At 37.2% G+C, this 17,081-nt stretch overlaps 1 protein-coding gene across 3 annotated transcripts; it reads right to left on the reverse strand.

Moving 5' to 3' along the window:
* Positions 1-452: 452 nt before the first annotated feature.
* On the reverse strand, positions 453-17,075 carry EDNRB (endothelin receptor type B). 3 transcript variants are annotated; one of them, XM_085309540.1, is made up of 8 exons: positions 16,817-17,075; positions 8,333-8,445; positions 7,975-8,179; positions 7,513-7,662; positions 6,347-6,480; positions 5,639-5,747; positions 3,905-4,050; positions 453-2,312 (listed from the first exon to the last, which is right to left on the reverse strand). In XM_085309540.1, exons 1-7 carry the CDS (start codon positions 17,033-17,035, stop codon positions 3,919-3,921), a joined length of 1,062 nt encoding a protein of 353 aa, XP_085165666.1. In that variant the 5' UTR covers positions 17,036-17,075; the 3' UTR covers positions 453-2,312; positions 3,905-3,918. The 3 variants fall into 3 exon arrangements, with proteins under 3 accessions (XP_085165666.1, XP_085165665.1, XP_085165664.1); XM_085309539.1 differs by having other exon boundaries at positions 453-2,330; XM_085309538.1 differs by having other exon boundaries at positions 453-4,050.
* Positions 17,076-17,081: the final 6 nt, after the last annotated feature.

Below are 17,081 nucleotides of genomic sequence, written 5' to 3' on the forward strand. Positions count from 1 at the left end.
ATTGCTTCAAGAAAGGGAAATTGAAAATATGTACAAAATTACACTGTCACCTTGCAAAGGGATGAAGGTTTTCATGAGGCATTGTCCAGCGTACAATGCATCCACTTCTAAATTAATGAATTAGAAGTTTCATGGCTTTTGTTTTGTCCCTAATACTGGAGGATTTGTTACTATATATGGGTGTGTAGGGAAGAGACTGCAACTGACATTTTGACCAAAAACAAGTAGAGCAAAGATAGGCATGACTGATTGTTCCAACAAACATCAGACAGTTTTGCAATATGTATGCAAGTCTGAACTCTTTCCAGTTTTCAACTAGCAGTATAAAGTTAATCTACACAATGACTTTTGATTTTTAATTCTGAAATACTTCTTTTTTTACATTACCATCACTTTTAAATAATTAAATGAGATCCTATAGAAGAAGAAAGGTCAGAGACATCTTTTCTTAATGAATCAAAATTACAAATATTTTATTGGTAATTTAGTTTGTTTACACTGTTTGAACCACAGGAGTTACTACTTTAAGTGACCACAGAAAATGAAATATAGAATTATTTTACACAGCTATACAGAACAATTAAAAAAAATTCTTTTAACATTTTTATTTCAGTACACACAACATTCTCTTGCTAAGTCAATGCTTAAGGGACAGTTTGGGACAATGAAATATGATAGCTAACAGCAGATGCTCCATACACTTTGAATTTTGCATTTTATTCTCCGAGGTGTAGTACCAGTGTAATYAGTTTAGTCCACTCAGTCTGAAATTCCCTCCCTGAATTCTCGAGAGCATTATATGCAGACAGAATTCAGAGTAGCTGAGGAAAGTAAAATCTAACTATTATCTGAAGGACAAAACTCAGAGATGTCCTGCAAATTCTTGTATTTTTTTCATCTTGAGCCCTTCTGTGTTAACTCCTCAGGCCACTGGGACTGATGACACTTCGTTTATACCAAACCACTCCAAGCAAGTGTGCCAGACTCCTAGGTAAGCTGCACATGCCCCTCTGCAGTTGTGCTGCTGTGTGCAGCCCCCTGTYTGAGGCTGAACTAGTTGCCCTTATACAAGCTGTTTACGACAAAAGCTTTTACTTTCTAACTTTTCTAGACAACTCGTCAAAAAAAAAAATCCTTATTTTTCCTTTATTTGTTCAAGATAGATAGTAAATTTCATGAAGGTGTTTTTAAAAAGCTTATGTTGTGCCCTAAATTCTGCTCCAACTGAAATTAATGCTTAAATATTCACTGACTTCAGCGGATTTAGGAATAAACTTGTACTGAGGATTTTTGAGAATGCCTGTTTTCAGTATGGCAGATTCAATTCTAGCTAGAACACAGGTACATTTGAGTTCTCCTGTATATTCTTCTAAGTGTACGAGAGCATAGTTTTTAAATTTTTATTATAGGAAGTAAGAGTTTCAGTAAAAATATTGCTCTGAAAAATACTGAAAATAAAGAAGTGTGCTAGTAAGTACATACTATTCCTGAAAAGTAGGCAGTATATATGCACTTTGTTTGCAAAACCTAAATGCCCAACTTAGGAGGACTTAACAGGGAATTAATCCACGCAAAACAAAAAATATGTTACACAGTTGCCAATACAACAGCTATATTTTAAATAAAAATAATAATATACATGTACAATATTGTCATGATATAACTTGATGAAAGTTAACACTGACCAGTATCAAACTTAGAATTTAACTGATTATCCATTCTTAACAGATGAAATGCATTTCACAGAAATACCTGCAGGTAGGGTGAAGTGGAGTGATATTCATGGCTTACCATGAGAAAGTTATTGTGTAAACAAGTATGATTAATATTTTTATAGTCAAACTAGACAATTATTACCTTCCTGGATAGAAGAAAATGAATTAATTTCATTTAAAATTCTTCTACTTAACAGCTTCAGAACTGGCAAAGAACACCATTATGACTTATTTTCACGGAAAAATGTAACGAACAAAACTTTAAATAGATTTATACTTATAAAAGTTTAGCATTTTAGCAGTTCGGTGTATGCGCTACAGAAAGATGGTAATAGCTACCTAGTGGTAGAAAACATACACGCTTGCACACATGCCTTCACACACACAAGTGCACACGGTCCAGCGCACGTGCATAGGTCCTCAGCTTGTTTATACAGGCATATAGTTATTAGCTTTTGATGGGGTAATACCAGGAATGGGGTTCACCTTACCTATTTTTAGGTGTCTACAAGGTATGCTGTAGATGCCTAAAGTCAGGTGAGATGATCCTCATCCCAGGCAACACGAGCTGAAGATTTTATGAAAACTGTTTTCATCCTGAGCATATTTAAGGCACTTTATTAAAAAAAAATCTGAAGTTAATCTAGGCTGATAAAAAGGTAAAAATCTTTACATGTGAAATTTGGAAATTAAAAAAATTCCTGAGTTTTGATAAATATTTCTATTATAATAACATATCATGTTTATTGAAAACATTGCTCTTAAAAAAGCATGTTATGTGATTTTTTTTCTTGAAAATCTCATGCCTTAGTGCATAAAATAYGTTAGTAAGTCTTTGGGGACATCTGCAACAAATTAGCAGGAAATTAAAAGTCAAAGAACAACCTGTCACTTATGTACAAAATGTGAATTGCTCCTGGCAATAAGCATCACGTTTACTACAGGCATCTTTATCTTTCTGTTTTCTTATAGGGTCCTGCCCATATTTTAATACTTTATAATTTATTATGCTTCACTAAACTATTTACAGAAGCAGAAAATAATCACACACCTTCTTAAGCCCRTAACTATGGAACTATAGAAGTAAAGCATATCTTAAAATAATATCAAGACTAGTGTGCTACATAGTACTGTTTTTTGGAAGTACAATCTGTGAATTATTTTCTTTATGAAGACTAAAATCTAAATGTAAATAGAACTTCAAATTCACTGTCTCCCTCTGTTTTGCTTTGTTACACTTTGTACTATCTTCTATTTCTGAAGGATTTAGAACAATATTTGGATTGCAACAGTTGTAATTTGTTGCCAAATAATCTTAGTAAAGGGCCATCAGGTTCTCAAATGCCCACAGTCAACAAGGGGCACAATCAAATTGTTTTCGGTTAAAAATATCTATTTCCCAATACTGGCCGTAGTTTCTGCAGTTCTATGACTATATGTATTTGCTTTTAGTGTTTTCTCTCCTCTGCTGTCATATGAAAACAAGTAACATGGAGACAGTGAAACAGTGATCATAACCAAAGCGCTGCCAAATGCACTGAACAAGCAAACTGGTGACAGAATGGTATTTATAGAGGTCTTGGAAGTTCCTTGTAAAAATAATAGGTAAAAACAGTCATCAAAGCGAAATGCACTTTCAACTTTACTGCAGTCTTCAGTATTTTTATTAGCTACCTCTATAATACCCCAAGTAAAAATTTCACTTTTCTACATTTGAATCTGTATTACAAAGTATTTCAGATTTTATTTTTTAAAAATAATAGTGACAATTGTTTATCTGCTTTAAAAAAGATAACGTGTGGAGTTATATATACAATACTGGCATTGATCCAATTAAAGTTATATTATACTACTTAGCAATTACTGTAACTCCAGCTCCTACAACTGTTATAGTGAATACAAATGATTGTTTAATATACAGGAAGTGGGGATCATTTGGAAGTGCTGATTCAGAAGTATTCAAGTGCTAACAATGACTTGCTATTTCTATGCTTTTCTTCATATCCTATAGATAACCATTTTACAAATGTCTGTGATTTTGAAAGTTACACAGATTTTGGGCAATTATTTTTTATGATTTCCTTTTTATGCAAACACAAAACTTGACTTTTCTAAAAGTCTTCTTTCTTATCAAAAGTAATTGCCACTCTTACTCAAAAAGGCACCAGTATTAATTTAGGAGTATATACCTTTTACGCCTGTTTTATGAAGAGCTGTACTTGTTACTGGAGCGGAAATTATCATATCCGTGATCATTAGCTTTGAACTTCAAACAGGATTGCCTTTCCTCCAGGGACAATAGATCTTTGGATTGGCACCAGCAACACAAACATGACTGTTAAAATAGAAGAAATAAACATTTGATATCATTTTGTTTTGCGAATGTTGCAAAACGCATTGAAACACTATCCTAATTCAGTGGTACAGTAGGAAATGGAAAGCTACCATTTTGGTGTTACAGTGTAAGCAAAGAAATATCACTAAGCTCTGCTTTGCACAAATGACAACCAACTAATTACTAAGATATACCATTAACAACCTAGAGATTGAATGGCAGGAAGAATAATGTTCTGGCCGCAGGCATATCACTTTGAGTCTGATCTGCAATTCTAGATGCACCTGAAAATAAAATTAAGACTCCTTCTTCTCATTTCTTTAACAATCTTTCTTGTAAAAATGTACGCACAGTAATCTAAACTTCCTGAGTAACATGTTTCTATTTAGGTGATTTTTAGACAGAAAAAGAAAACAAATAAGAGAATGGCAAAAAACCTACAGTTCAAAAAGCTCCTGGATGTACTGCAGTCCCTTTGCTGATGCTGTTGACGGCTCTTTGCGTGCTGAAAGTCCTTTTGGGACCCCGATAAGCAGGTATCACGTGGTTTCCAACACGGAATTTTCCCTTCCTCATGTTTACTTGTTTCCAAACTCAGCATCCGATTCTATAGACCTCAATAATGTGCTTTTGACTACAGCAGTTCAGGGAGTCAGTAATGTAGATGGGGAAGATAAGACTCACACTAAAGCCTCTGTAAAATGTCCTGTCGTAATTATGAAATTATGAAACAGCACTACTAGATGTAGAGTTGACTTATTTGGACAATCAGGCAACAGGCCTCACAGTGCCCAACTGTTAAATGCTTAGTACCAGAAGAAAAATCTAAGACTTTGTGCTAAGCAAAATAAGAATCCTGATAAAGGGGCTAAGGATCATTAGGGACTTCAGGAATGCTCTAAAACTACCACACTCTGGTGCTGTTGGGCATCAAATCTGGACATTTTCTGAGCAGAACCACGCTGGGCTGCCAGAAGGCTGAAGGGTTGCTGAAATATGGTGGAATTGGGCTGCAATTCACRCGGGATCCAGAGCCTCAAATCCTATGCAGAGAATTGGTGCCTAGGACTCTTCTTTCAAACCAAGGCAAAACTACRAAGCAGTAGTTTTTCTTTTCTTTTTAAATTGAGCTACTGGAAGGGGCTGAGTGAATACTGATATCCTCTTTGTTGCATAACTGCCCCAAGTGCTCAGTCAGGATGTGGGGAATCTGTGGTCAGTGTCCTCCCTGTTGGGTTACAGAGGATATGGCTACGTGAATAGTTGCAGAGAAGTCTGAGTCTGCTTTGTCAGTGGTCTCAAGCTGGCTGTTTGCTGGCTCCAGACAGGAAGTGATGTAGCCTAAGTAGCACGATGCCAAGAGGGTTTATTATACACTCTTCTCTTTTGCTTTCTCTTTTCGTCCTATGAATCTTTAATTTCTTCCTATTTAGCTTCAGTAGGGGAGGAAGTGAAAACCTATCACAACCCAGTTAAAATTTAAAGTAACATTTAATTATCATTTAAAGCACTGTGTGCATGTTATGGAATGAATTTCACCGCTGCCATCATATTTTAACCAAAGGAGTAGCTGCAGAGAGTCTCTTACCTTAAAGCAGTTTTGGAACCTTTTGCTAACCAAATACAGAGCTATTGGATTGATGCAGGAATTCAGTGAAGCCATGTTAATACCAATGTAGTCCATCACAAGAAAAAAGCTGTGGGGAAATTAAAGTAAGTGAGACACTTCTCATTGTTTCTGAAAAGGCTTAGTAGAGCTTAACAACATAAAAATTGGATTCTGCTTTACTCAGCAACACTATTAAATATACTTCTAACACTATTAAATATACTTCTAGCAGTGGGGCTTACATGACTAGGACAAACTCACAGAGGTAATAACTACTATGCTTAATAACAAAGTTTTTGAATCATTAGTCCATCCTCATGAAAGTAATTACAGAAGATCCAATCACCTTACTTTTGGGGAGGAAATATTTATTACGTTTTCTTTGCCAATTTAATCCTAGCTTTTCCATTGAAAGCAAAAATGGAGACACGGTATAGGCAAATAACAAGGCAATAGGACAGATCCAGAAAGGATCAGGAGGAAGATAGAACAAAGAGCACAGAAACCCTGTGTTCCTGGGATTTCTTGTCACTTCTTGTCTCTGCCACTGGAGTAAAATCAGAGCATACAGAGTGAAAAAGCAGAAATATCCTCAAACATACARAATAAATTAGTTCATTAGGAAATCCAAAAATGCTTAGAGAGAATAAATAAAGTCAGCAGTACCTGAGCATTCTGCAGTCTCACCTTAAAAGTTCACATCTATTCGGGTCTTTCTGATCATAAATAGTGAGTTTCAATATTCTGCTTAAATGAAGTGGGAGCCAACACAAGGCAAAAACAAGCACCAGGCAGAACACAGTTTTGGCCACCTCACGTCTCTGAAAACAAAATCAGAAAGAACAGTATTACTGTTTCTGCCTCTTACTCCGTTGCTGTTGTCTTCTAATATCAAAATGTTTGATAAGCAAAAATATAGCTATCAAAATACGAGTCAGGAGAACACCTGAGTATCTTATTTTCTTGGAATATGTATTTAATTTTGAAATCTCTTCTATTGTTTTAGTGCCCTGCACAGATTCTCTGTATCTCCAATTTAAAAAATTATGAACTATAACATGAAAAAATCAAAGACAAACAAACATCTAAATAAGAAATTCTTCTGCTTAACCACCTTCAAATGCCAGCTTGTTTTGAAMTGTATTTTCTTGTGCTTTGATTTCAGGTCTAATTTTAAATATCCTATGAGGACTATGAGAGAAAAGGACCATGCTTGTTTACACTAATGACTTTGCAAATTAGCATGCAAACTAAAAAGCTATTAAAAAGGATCACAAATGCACTATACAGTACAAATATAGTTTAATTCAAGTTACTTAYGATAATTTTGTTTGGTTCACTACTAATTTATGGAAGGTATTTTGTTCTGACATATTGCTAACCCCCCTGCAGTTTGGAATGAAACTGACTCAAAAGGCTAGTATTCTTAACAGCCCCAACTTCTAAATTACAGTGAAATTTTAGTTTTCAGTAGAAAATATCCATCCCTCATAATGGTGAAGAATAAATAAAAACTATAAATCCTGAAGGATTAACATCCTTCCTATCAAGGAGGTTGGACTAGATGATCTCCAGAGGTCCCTTCCAACCTTACTGATTCTATGATCACACAAGAAAAAAAAAACAGTTTTGCAACTGTCAGTTAAAATCAGTTAAAGATTTCTGAGGGAAATCTGAGAAATACGAGCACTCTGACGTATGAGCTCAGCAGTACCACTGCTAGTAAACTTCTCCTTAGTAGGAACCTCAAGACTGTCATTTAAGAGCAGAACAATGATGTAGCATGGAAGTTAATAAAGTTGTTATTGTCAATCTGTTTATAGTCAGCAGACTTGTCAGGGATAAACCTTTACCTGTTTCAAGTGGTCATTTAAAGCTATTTGCATCCCACTTTTCTTTCTTAACATCTCACAAGTCATCAGAGTATAGAAAAATGCTGTGATCGCCAATGGCAAACAGAAATAAAAGCTGAACAGCCACCAGTCTTTAGCTTGCTTGTAAAACTAGAAAGGAAAAGAAAAGCATTGTTAGGAGTTGAATGTGGAGCATCTTGAAAGTCTCATCTAATTGGTCAGTAAGTTGTCAAGAACTTCTACATATGGTATATATTACAGATGAGGAAACAGGAAAAGCCCACAGAAAGATACAGATTTCTGAATGCCCTCTTTTAACCAATGTACTTCAGAAATTTGTACTTCATTTGAACATTTTATTCATATACGTTTGTGATTATTCAAGTATGTTCCATCCACAGTACATCGAAAATATTCAAGSAACTGTTTCAGAAAGGTATGATACAAACATCAGTATCTTACCATCATAAAGGATGTTTTTTGTGTGGGATGAAGCAGGCAAATTCTAAGATGCTTTCCTCTGTACTCCATTGTAATCATGTCAAATGCTATAGCTTCTGGAACAGCTAATATCACTGATATAACCCAGATTAATACAATTTCAACAGCWGTCCACTTTGGCACTCCTATTCCCTTGATGCGACTCCAAGAAGCAACTGCTCGGTACCTGAAGCAACAGGACATATTTACAGATTAAAAGTTAAAAAACCTATATGGTTTAACTAGCTTAAACACACCTCATCAGTATTACATCAGGAAAGAAAAACCAATGCCCTTATTTAAAAGAAATTTTACAGTGAGGTAAAAAAATGTGTCTCACCTATCTATACTGAGGGCACACAAACTCAGGACTGTGATGCCCACTGATGCCTTTTGAATGAAGGGTACTAATTTGCACATTTCAACCCCAAAGGGCCAGTCTTCTGCAAGCAGCTGTGAAAAGAAAAAAAACCCCAGCAATTAGAATTGATCTATCTTTTAAAAATCGTTCCTGTATCTGCAACATAAACTTTTTTCTTAATTGTTTTATCCAAGCATGTAAAACTTTGTCGTGAAGAACCATTGCACAAGGGTGTCTCCAAGGTGTATGTCCTAACAACTAGGCAGCAGCATCACAGTCACTGTCCTGGGTGGACAAGAATGTGCACAAAGGCTTAGTTAAAGCCCTGCAAATTCCACTCATTTTGCTTCTATTTGAACTTCACCACCTCAGTGAGTATAGTGAAAGATGACTGAGTAGGATTGGATTCCCCTCTTTGGGGAATATTGGCTATTATCTTTCTTTAGTGTTTATTACTCTTCAAGTGTTCCAGGACAGTATCTATTTATTAGAAGTACAGAAAATAACTCCTCAATATTGATAAGAACAGAGAAAAAGCCAATGTTCGCACACCTGGGATGGGATTTAATTGAAACTGGGTGTCTCCCTCAGCTGAGAAGTCAGAGAACACTGAAGGGCAATTTATCCCACAGAATTCAGAGGACTATCTGATGACACCAGGAATTGCCTTATGGAGGTGCCTTTCCTCTCCACAGAATAGTCAGGAAGCCTGAACAACCAGTTTGTACTAACTATCTTGCAGCAGAATGCAGATCAGATGAATCCCTGCACTGGAGTTCTTTGTTGACAGTTTCTGATGTGATTCTGTATTATAGCACCAAAAGGACTAACTGCACATTCAGCATACTCATATGTGCTACTGAATAAAGACAACAGTACACTGAATTTTAGGTTGGTTCAATTGCTCTTTGGATCTTACACGTTAAGATCATTGATAGTACATTTTAGCTAATTCAGAACAAAAGATCTACTGGGTGAATAGCTCAGGAATGCAGTGAACACCTTCCTCACAGCTGATGCTGTAAACTGTTTGCCTGTAGCTTTATTTTAGACCAATTTGATCTCTGTACTCTGTTGTGAGCTACTCTAATGTCTCAAATCCATCAAAGCAGGATGCTTCGACTCCTCCTAAAAGCCAGACTCTCCAGAATAGAGTGACAATTGTTACGTACAGAAGTAAACTTTCTGATAATCTGTAATTAGTCACGTTATTGAAGCCCATTTCTACAGATCTGTTCTTTGTAACTTTCTACAAATGAAGCCTTCTGGATCTATTGTAGAGGGCTACAAAATGCAAAAGTAGAGGAAACGAAAGTGCCAATTGCCAAAAGATTACAAATTCTTTCCTGCAACTCAGCTCTCCTTGGTCTCTTCCTTAGCAAAAGGAAGGTGAGAAAATAAKAAATAAATCATCATAATGTATAGGTTCCGCTGCTCATTGTATGACCATATGCTTTTAGAAATCCATATATAATGCCCTATTATATATGTCTCATGAACACCTTCAAAATTCTGCTTTAGTCCTGTGCTGAAAYGGGACCTTTGAAAAAAACAGCAGTAGGAAAATTGTATTACAGACCAACTTTGATCTATTTCTTCAACTATCTACTGAGATGAGGGGAAGAGCACAATACTTCTGCAAAAATGAAACAGAAAAACAGAAACAGAAATCCTAACAATTTATGTTTCTTGAGAATTTCATGGAAGGTAATAAAACAGAGCAAGCAGGGATGAGACTGTAACAATCTCATTATATATAGTATGTTYTGCTTATGTGATGTGGGCTAATAACTCAGTCTTCACAATGGAAGTATTTCAAGTAAAAGCCTCTCTGTGAGACTTCTCTAATTGCCATAAGTGGGTGATAGTAACCAACGATTATTAAAATTTCAATGTAAATAATTCCAGGTATTCTAAATGTACACTCTATAACATTAAATGACACCTGGACTAATTATTTGTAATAACGAGGCATTGAACCTCCAGCCTACCACACTTAGATATTACAAAAATCCCTGGACTTAGTAGCAAGCACATTTGTATATATCAAACCAGAGATGATTCATTAAAAAGGCATTTTTAATCAAAATATTTTACTCTTCCCCAACCCAAAACTTAGAACTTTGATCAAACATTTGCTGACAGATCTTAATTTTACTTTATTTCAGCCAGAACTAGCTGGTGCATGTATAAGGCATTCCCTGTTTCTAGTCTCTAAAATTACTACTATTCAGCCACACATCGGAGATTTCTCCAGAACTAATGCTTATCTCTGAGGCACAGATAGTCTCACCTGTGCCCCACGCTGACTGGATTTGAGTCAGTTCCAGGCTGGGAACCATATGGCTAGATTCCAATGGTGCTGCACATGAGTGAATATGGCGCACTGACAGAAAGGGTGCATTTGTTTGGGTTTAGCATCACACCAAAACATGATTTGCATTCAGCCAGCTTAAATCGGGGGAAAATGGACATGACTGTCTGCATTGGATTAGAAAAATATGCTCTCTCCCGTAGCTGATATACTATGAAATTTGCACATTTTACTGCGAGTCATAAATTTCTTCTATTATGATATTCCAAGTGGTTAATATTTTGTAGCAAAAACTTGAAAAAATAACCTGAGTAAAAGGAAAAAGCAGAATATTTTAAATGTTGGGTTCATTCTTCCTTGTTTCTGTTTGTCCTGTGTATTGCCATCTCCTGAAGAAACTGCACTGAAGTATAGTGAAAAGCCAGTGTCAAGTATTGAGGAATATCATTTGTGGACAAGAACAATAATTAATTCTTAGCAAGTTATAGATGTAGTCCAACACAGTTTTGTATGGGTAGAAAGATTTTTGTAAGATTCATGATATTTCTGTGCAAAAAGAATGCCATTTTACAAATGACGAATGACTTTGAGTCATCAGATACTGCTAAGCAGTGGTAAAAGAAAAATAATGTTGCATTTTCAGAACTAAAATGCCAAGAGAAGTCTACCACTTGCTATATGCTGACTGGTCTTCTCTACTCTTTTCCAGTCACTTATTTCATATGGGCAAAGTTTTAACTGCTAAGCCACAGAAATGTGTTAAAGATTAAATTAAATATAAGAAAAGGACAGAAAATAAATTGTAGAATGATGTGAAATCATAAAAAAACTAGTTCTATGAAAAACACTGTTCCTGCATCTGATGCACTTCTAGCACATACTTACTCAGACTAGTCACAGATTTGAGCCTGAAGTGATGTGACAGCTGCACAGCTAGGAAAGTAGCCTCAAGAGATATTGTGATTCAGAGACACACCTGTGAATTACAATTCCTGATTCCTCTCAGTTGTGTAGCAGCAGAAGTATGTTAGTGACCTATTGCTGGAATATGCCAGCATAAGATTATGATATTCCGCTCGATGGCTCAGCTGCTGTGGCCACGAGCCAGAAAGCAGAGGCCACGGTTCCAACCACTCCAGTTGATTTTCTCTGGCCAGGCATGAAGATGGAGCCAAGTGTGTGCTTATTTATGCCTGTGTCCTAGTCCCAGCGCTGAATGCACATGAAAATACAAAGCAGGAATTCTTTCTTCCTCTTATGTGTGTATTCAAAGTATGTCTAGTTCACAGTACAATAGGACTTGATTTTCACAATTATAAATCAGAGTTACATGTGAAATCAGCCATGCAGTTGTATACCTAATTCATAAGCAACATTTTAAAAATAGATTTGTGAAATGACTGGTAGGTTTTCAATGACACATTCATATCTTTCCTGAAACACTGGGAAGACAGAGAGGTCACGTAGACTCATGTATATAAAGCATTTTCAGTATTTCATAGGAACAAGTATTTCCCTAAACATCAGTTTGCTCGGAAAATTAAGTTCACGGTTAGAGATGAGTCAGAGAACATCAAGAAATTTGTTACTATTTAACAGTAATGAGGATTTATTCATATTTCAGGACAGAAATTGTCTTTCTAGACAAGAAAGTGTATTTCCATTTCCCTAATTTAACTAAGAATGTTTTACTGAGTCTGTCCGATAAAACACTACAAATCTTAATGAGACAAACAATTAGTTCCATTTTCTGTTCTTCTATTAGTAACTTCTGCTTATAAACTTTATTTTCTTAAACACTGAATTAAGATAAAGTAATGTCATAAAGAGATCTTGAAAATGAAAGGAACCCCATAATGTCTGTCAAAGTAAAAAGTTTCTCCAATTTCACAACTGCAGTGAAAGGACTGGGGCAAAAGGAACCATTAAGTAAACTGTGTTGCTCAAAGGTTGTTAAGTATAAACAGGGCAGAAGCAAAAAACAAGAAGATGAAAACTGTTTTTGAATTTTTTCACATGCTTCTTTTGGGTGAATGACAAGTGTATATGAAACAAAAAATTACTCTAAATTTACAAATCTACACTGATAGCGTCAAGTACATTTCAGTTCAGAGATACATCACGAGAACAGCATAGGTATCATGCACTGCGAACAACGAACAGACATTTTTACTACTCCGTATCTTGGACTATAGCCTATGTTCTTCCCACCTAACTACAAAACAAAATTGTTYCTGTCCTCTCTATGGAAAGAGACAGGTTCCTCCAACAGAGCAATCATATCTTAAAATAGGCTGCAGCGCTCTTTGCTAAGTACCTATCTGCATTTGTTGACCATACAGGGATGCCAAGCAAACAAAAACTCTACCTTAATATGGTCATACATTAAACTTTGGGTAAGAAATTCTCAATGCTTGATTTATGCCCAGAGATGAACTTTGCAAGAGCTCGAGAAAATGATTCAAGCATTGAAAGAAAGGAAATAATAAGAAATAATGTACATTTCTCTCAATAAAATGGCTATCTTTCTTTAACATCAGAAGGACTAGTTGTAAAGAGCTGTAATAAGGAATTAATAATTAAATTCTCTGAGGATAAGCATTTTGACTTTTTTTTGGAAAGTTAGTAAAGATGGTAATGTAGGCAGATTCATGGTCTATAGGTGCTTGTAATGAGAGTTACTCAGATCATCATTTAGACATTTCCACAGAAACTCTACCTTTTTTAGAACACAGCTGGATTAATAAGAGGCCCGAACTGAAGCTGTATGGGATATGCAGTCCCTAATCTGGTCTTTTTTATCTTTCCTATGCTATATGATGTTCTTCAGCTATGTATTTTTAATGCAATCCCTAAAACACCTCATGAAAAAAACCATCACTGCCTACAAAGCTGCCTTTGGCCTTTGATCACTGGCTTGGATAACGATGGGTTTTTGTTCATGTTCAGAAATTTCTTTTTTCCACTCATACATCTTGTACTGAGATAAAGGAATCTCTGACAATTTTTCTAGGTATAAATTCTTCCTCACTCATCGTGTCATAGTAAATTAATAGCCAGAGTTCAGAAAGACACACAACTGTGTGTAGAGTATACATTGATCCCCCACATTTATTTCTTTGTGTGAACATTTGAAGAAAAACTATGATCTGGCCAACTGTTTTAGCTGTTAACAATCTACTGGGACACAACAATCTATTGGATTTAATACAAGAGAATAAACACCAGGGAATTATATTTGAGAGAGAGGTGTTTATGTTTCAAAAGAGAAGGCATGGTATTATATTGAGAAAAGTTAAAGAGTTTTTCAAAATATGTGCTTCTATATCATTATAGATACATGTGGGGGAGGCAGAGCTAATATTGTGTCACAACACTAAGTTTGGAATTTTCAATCTTAATGTTGTTTTGTTGTCTTACACGTATATGGCGGATTACCACCTTTGTCAGTTTGGGAAACTGAGCATAAAGCTTCCAGAACTGCAGAGCTATACAGTCAGGCAGACAAGCTGCCACTGTTTTAAATCTTCCATGGATTAAATGCAGAGAAGGACGCACAAAGCTCACTGGCCACTGGAATATAGTGTTTCCTACTCTATCCTTCTGCTCACACTCAGAACTGTTGTTCGCAGCCTTGTATGCCTTGAATTAATGAAGACACCCAAACTTAGGCTGTTTTAGTGAAGCAGTTGATCCAGACATAAAAGCATCTCCCTGTCCTATATGACTAGTAGTAATTTGGCACAGGATCTATACTACTATAATATTACATAGTGCAGAGTGATTGTCTCACTCTTTTCTCTACTTCACCTTCTGCAGTTCTGGGGTTACAGCCAAAGCCAGACCGTTTTCCAGGACCCTGAAAGCTGAAAAGGTCTTCCAGGTTCTGCAAGCCAGAACAGAAATCCTCTCATTCCCTTATTCATACCTAGTTTCCTGACTGCTTGAAAGATAGCAATATTTTCCATTTTCAGCTGAATGTCTTGGTCAACATTCAAATTTATCAACTGCAATGGACTAACTAGCCTCTTACACATTAGACTGCATTTTTCTCATCTCAAAATACAGATAATACCTGGTTTTCTTTAGGGAGATTCAACTGAGTGATCTGAATCTTCACTGGTGTATTTTTCAGCTACTCAAATATTCACTTGACTTAAATACTCACAAGGGACATCTTCTGCAGTCATCATATTTAATAGCTAATAAAATCATGTTCCTAGTGAAAATTCTAAGTTGTCTGTTATGGATCTATCTGGAAAACATTCACAGACACTTCCATACTTTTGAGTGCAAGTGTTGCTGAGTAAACTCATGTGTTTTTTTAAACCTAACAAGTTCTTTCACACTCTTCTATGCAGCTGTCTAGTTGTGTATCTGACAGTAATTTTGAAGATCTGTTTCATTCACTTTAAAGTTACTTCAAATTGCAGGTTACAATTATTATGTATACTTGATTTACGAACTAAGACTGCTAACATTTGTTCTTCCCATACTACTAGATGGTTATAGCTTTGATTATATTACTATGTTTGATTACATTACTACGTTGTCCCTCATAAGGCAGCTCTGCTGTGGATTTAAATGAGATACGGAGTCGACAAAAAGTTACCAACTCAAATTACACTCAAACACTTCAATTTTGATGAAAAATCAAACAAATACAATCTATGGTCTGTTTCTCTCCTGCTTACCTTTATTCCAAAATCCTGTTTTAAAATAGCAAATATTTTATTCACTATTCTAATGGATAATTTAATTTTACTGTGGGCTCTTGATTAAGACGGGTGGCAGCGTAGGAGTTTTATCACCTGAGAACTTATGCTCAGCTCTAACATTATCAGTAGCACAGTAAGAACCCTGGACTTGCAGGTTGTATAATATTTATCAATATGCAATCTGACCTTTCATTCCTCCAGCTCCAACCTACTCATGATGATATACTTGATGATATTCAACTTATATAATCATCATTTTCATCACTGATGTATCTAATTTTGACATGTCTATGTCCCTGTGATTGCAGGCAGCAAGTGTGTTACTGTATGAGCAATTGTTATTGACACAATTTTTGCCTTTTTTGGTAGGCTCCTATGAGAACTCTGATAAATGGATAGTATGGAAATTACTGTAATTACAAATTGAAGCAACTTGCATGTAATCCAAAGTATCCAGCTCAACATTTTGACACAATTAAGATGAGCTGTAAGTTCACTATTTCACCACCTCAGAAGGATACAACTTTCTCTTCTTTCAACAATTTCTGGGAGAAACTGCAGCTGATATAAAAGACTAAACTCAAAGCCTGCCACTTCAACATGTCTTTCCAAAGCTAAAAACAACAAACTCCAGAGCTTAAAACCACGCATATGAAGTGAGGAGAAGGCACAGATAGACAAAGGCTCTCATGTTTACTTTATGCAATAGCTGATGGGTGCTCAGGGACCTAGACTGTGAACTTTTGGGGCAGATGGCAGCCTTGTTTTCCCATCATCCTTCCCAGGAGTCCTGATCTTAACTAGCGCTTGGATTTGACTCGCGTTCATAATAACAAATGGACTGCTCAAACTGCATAGATAAGACATAGATTGCACTCCTTCTGCGGCAAGCTTTATCACGTTAAAGAGTAAAGCTGCAAGAGCAGCAGGTGYGCCTTACTCCCTCTCAACTGCTCATGCTGCAACACCCTGGTAGGAGCGTGAAGGAGGGAGAGGGTTCACAGGAACAGCGCATCTGAGGGCCACTGGATGTTTAAAGCAAATGCAAAGCCCTCTCGCTCCCCCGCACAGTCAAGCCCCCAGTTTTAGCGAGCTTGGCTCCTTCAGCACAGGGAGCCGAGCAGCATCCGCACCAGCGGCAAGGGAGCTGCTTCCCTGCCTCCCCTCCATCCCTGGGGGAAAGGAGGAAGCCACAAATCTACGGCACCCCTCACCCATTTCCTTCGGCCCTGGCACAGTATTTGTTTCCCGGTGACTTGCAGGACCAGGTCACCTCTAACCACGAAGAGCCCCTCCGCCCCAGTCCCCCTGCCGGCCTGCGGGAGGGCTGGCACAGGGGCAGAAGAGGGGGCGCTCAGGGGGGCAGCATGTGGCGCCGGCAGGGCAGCACCGCCGGCAGGAGCGCGGCTCCGGCGCCGGCTCCCCGCTCACCTTGTAGACGTTGATGGGGATGTCGATGATGATGTGGAGCAGGTCGCCCAGCGCCAGGCTGGCGATGAGGATGTTGGGCCCGTTCCTCATGCACTTGTTCTTGTATATGATCCGCAGCAGCGTGGAGTTGCCGATGATGCCCAGCACGAAGACGAGGCAGGACACCACGGTGTTGATGTACTTGAAAGTCTCCTTGATCTCCGTCTGCCCCGTGCACATGGGCGGCGAGGCCGAGCGCGGCCTCCCGCCGGCCGCCCCCGCGCCC

Source organism: Rhea americana, unplaced genomic scaffold, assembly GCF_003343005.1.
Source record: "Rhea americana isolate MKP2758 unplaced genomic scaffold, rheAme1 scaffold_3, whole genome shotgun sequence".
NCBI classification, from domain to species: domain Eukaryota; kingdom Metazoa; phylum Chordata; class Aves; order Rheiformes; family Rheidae; genus Rhea; species Rhea americana.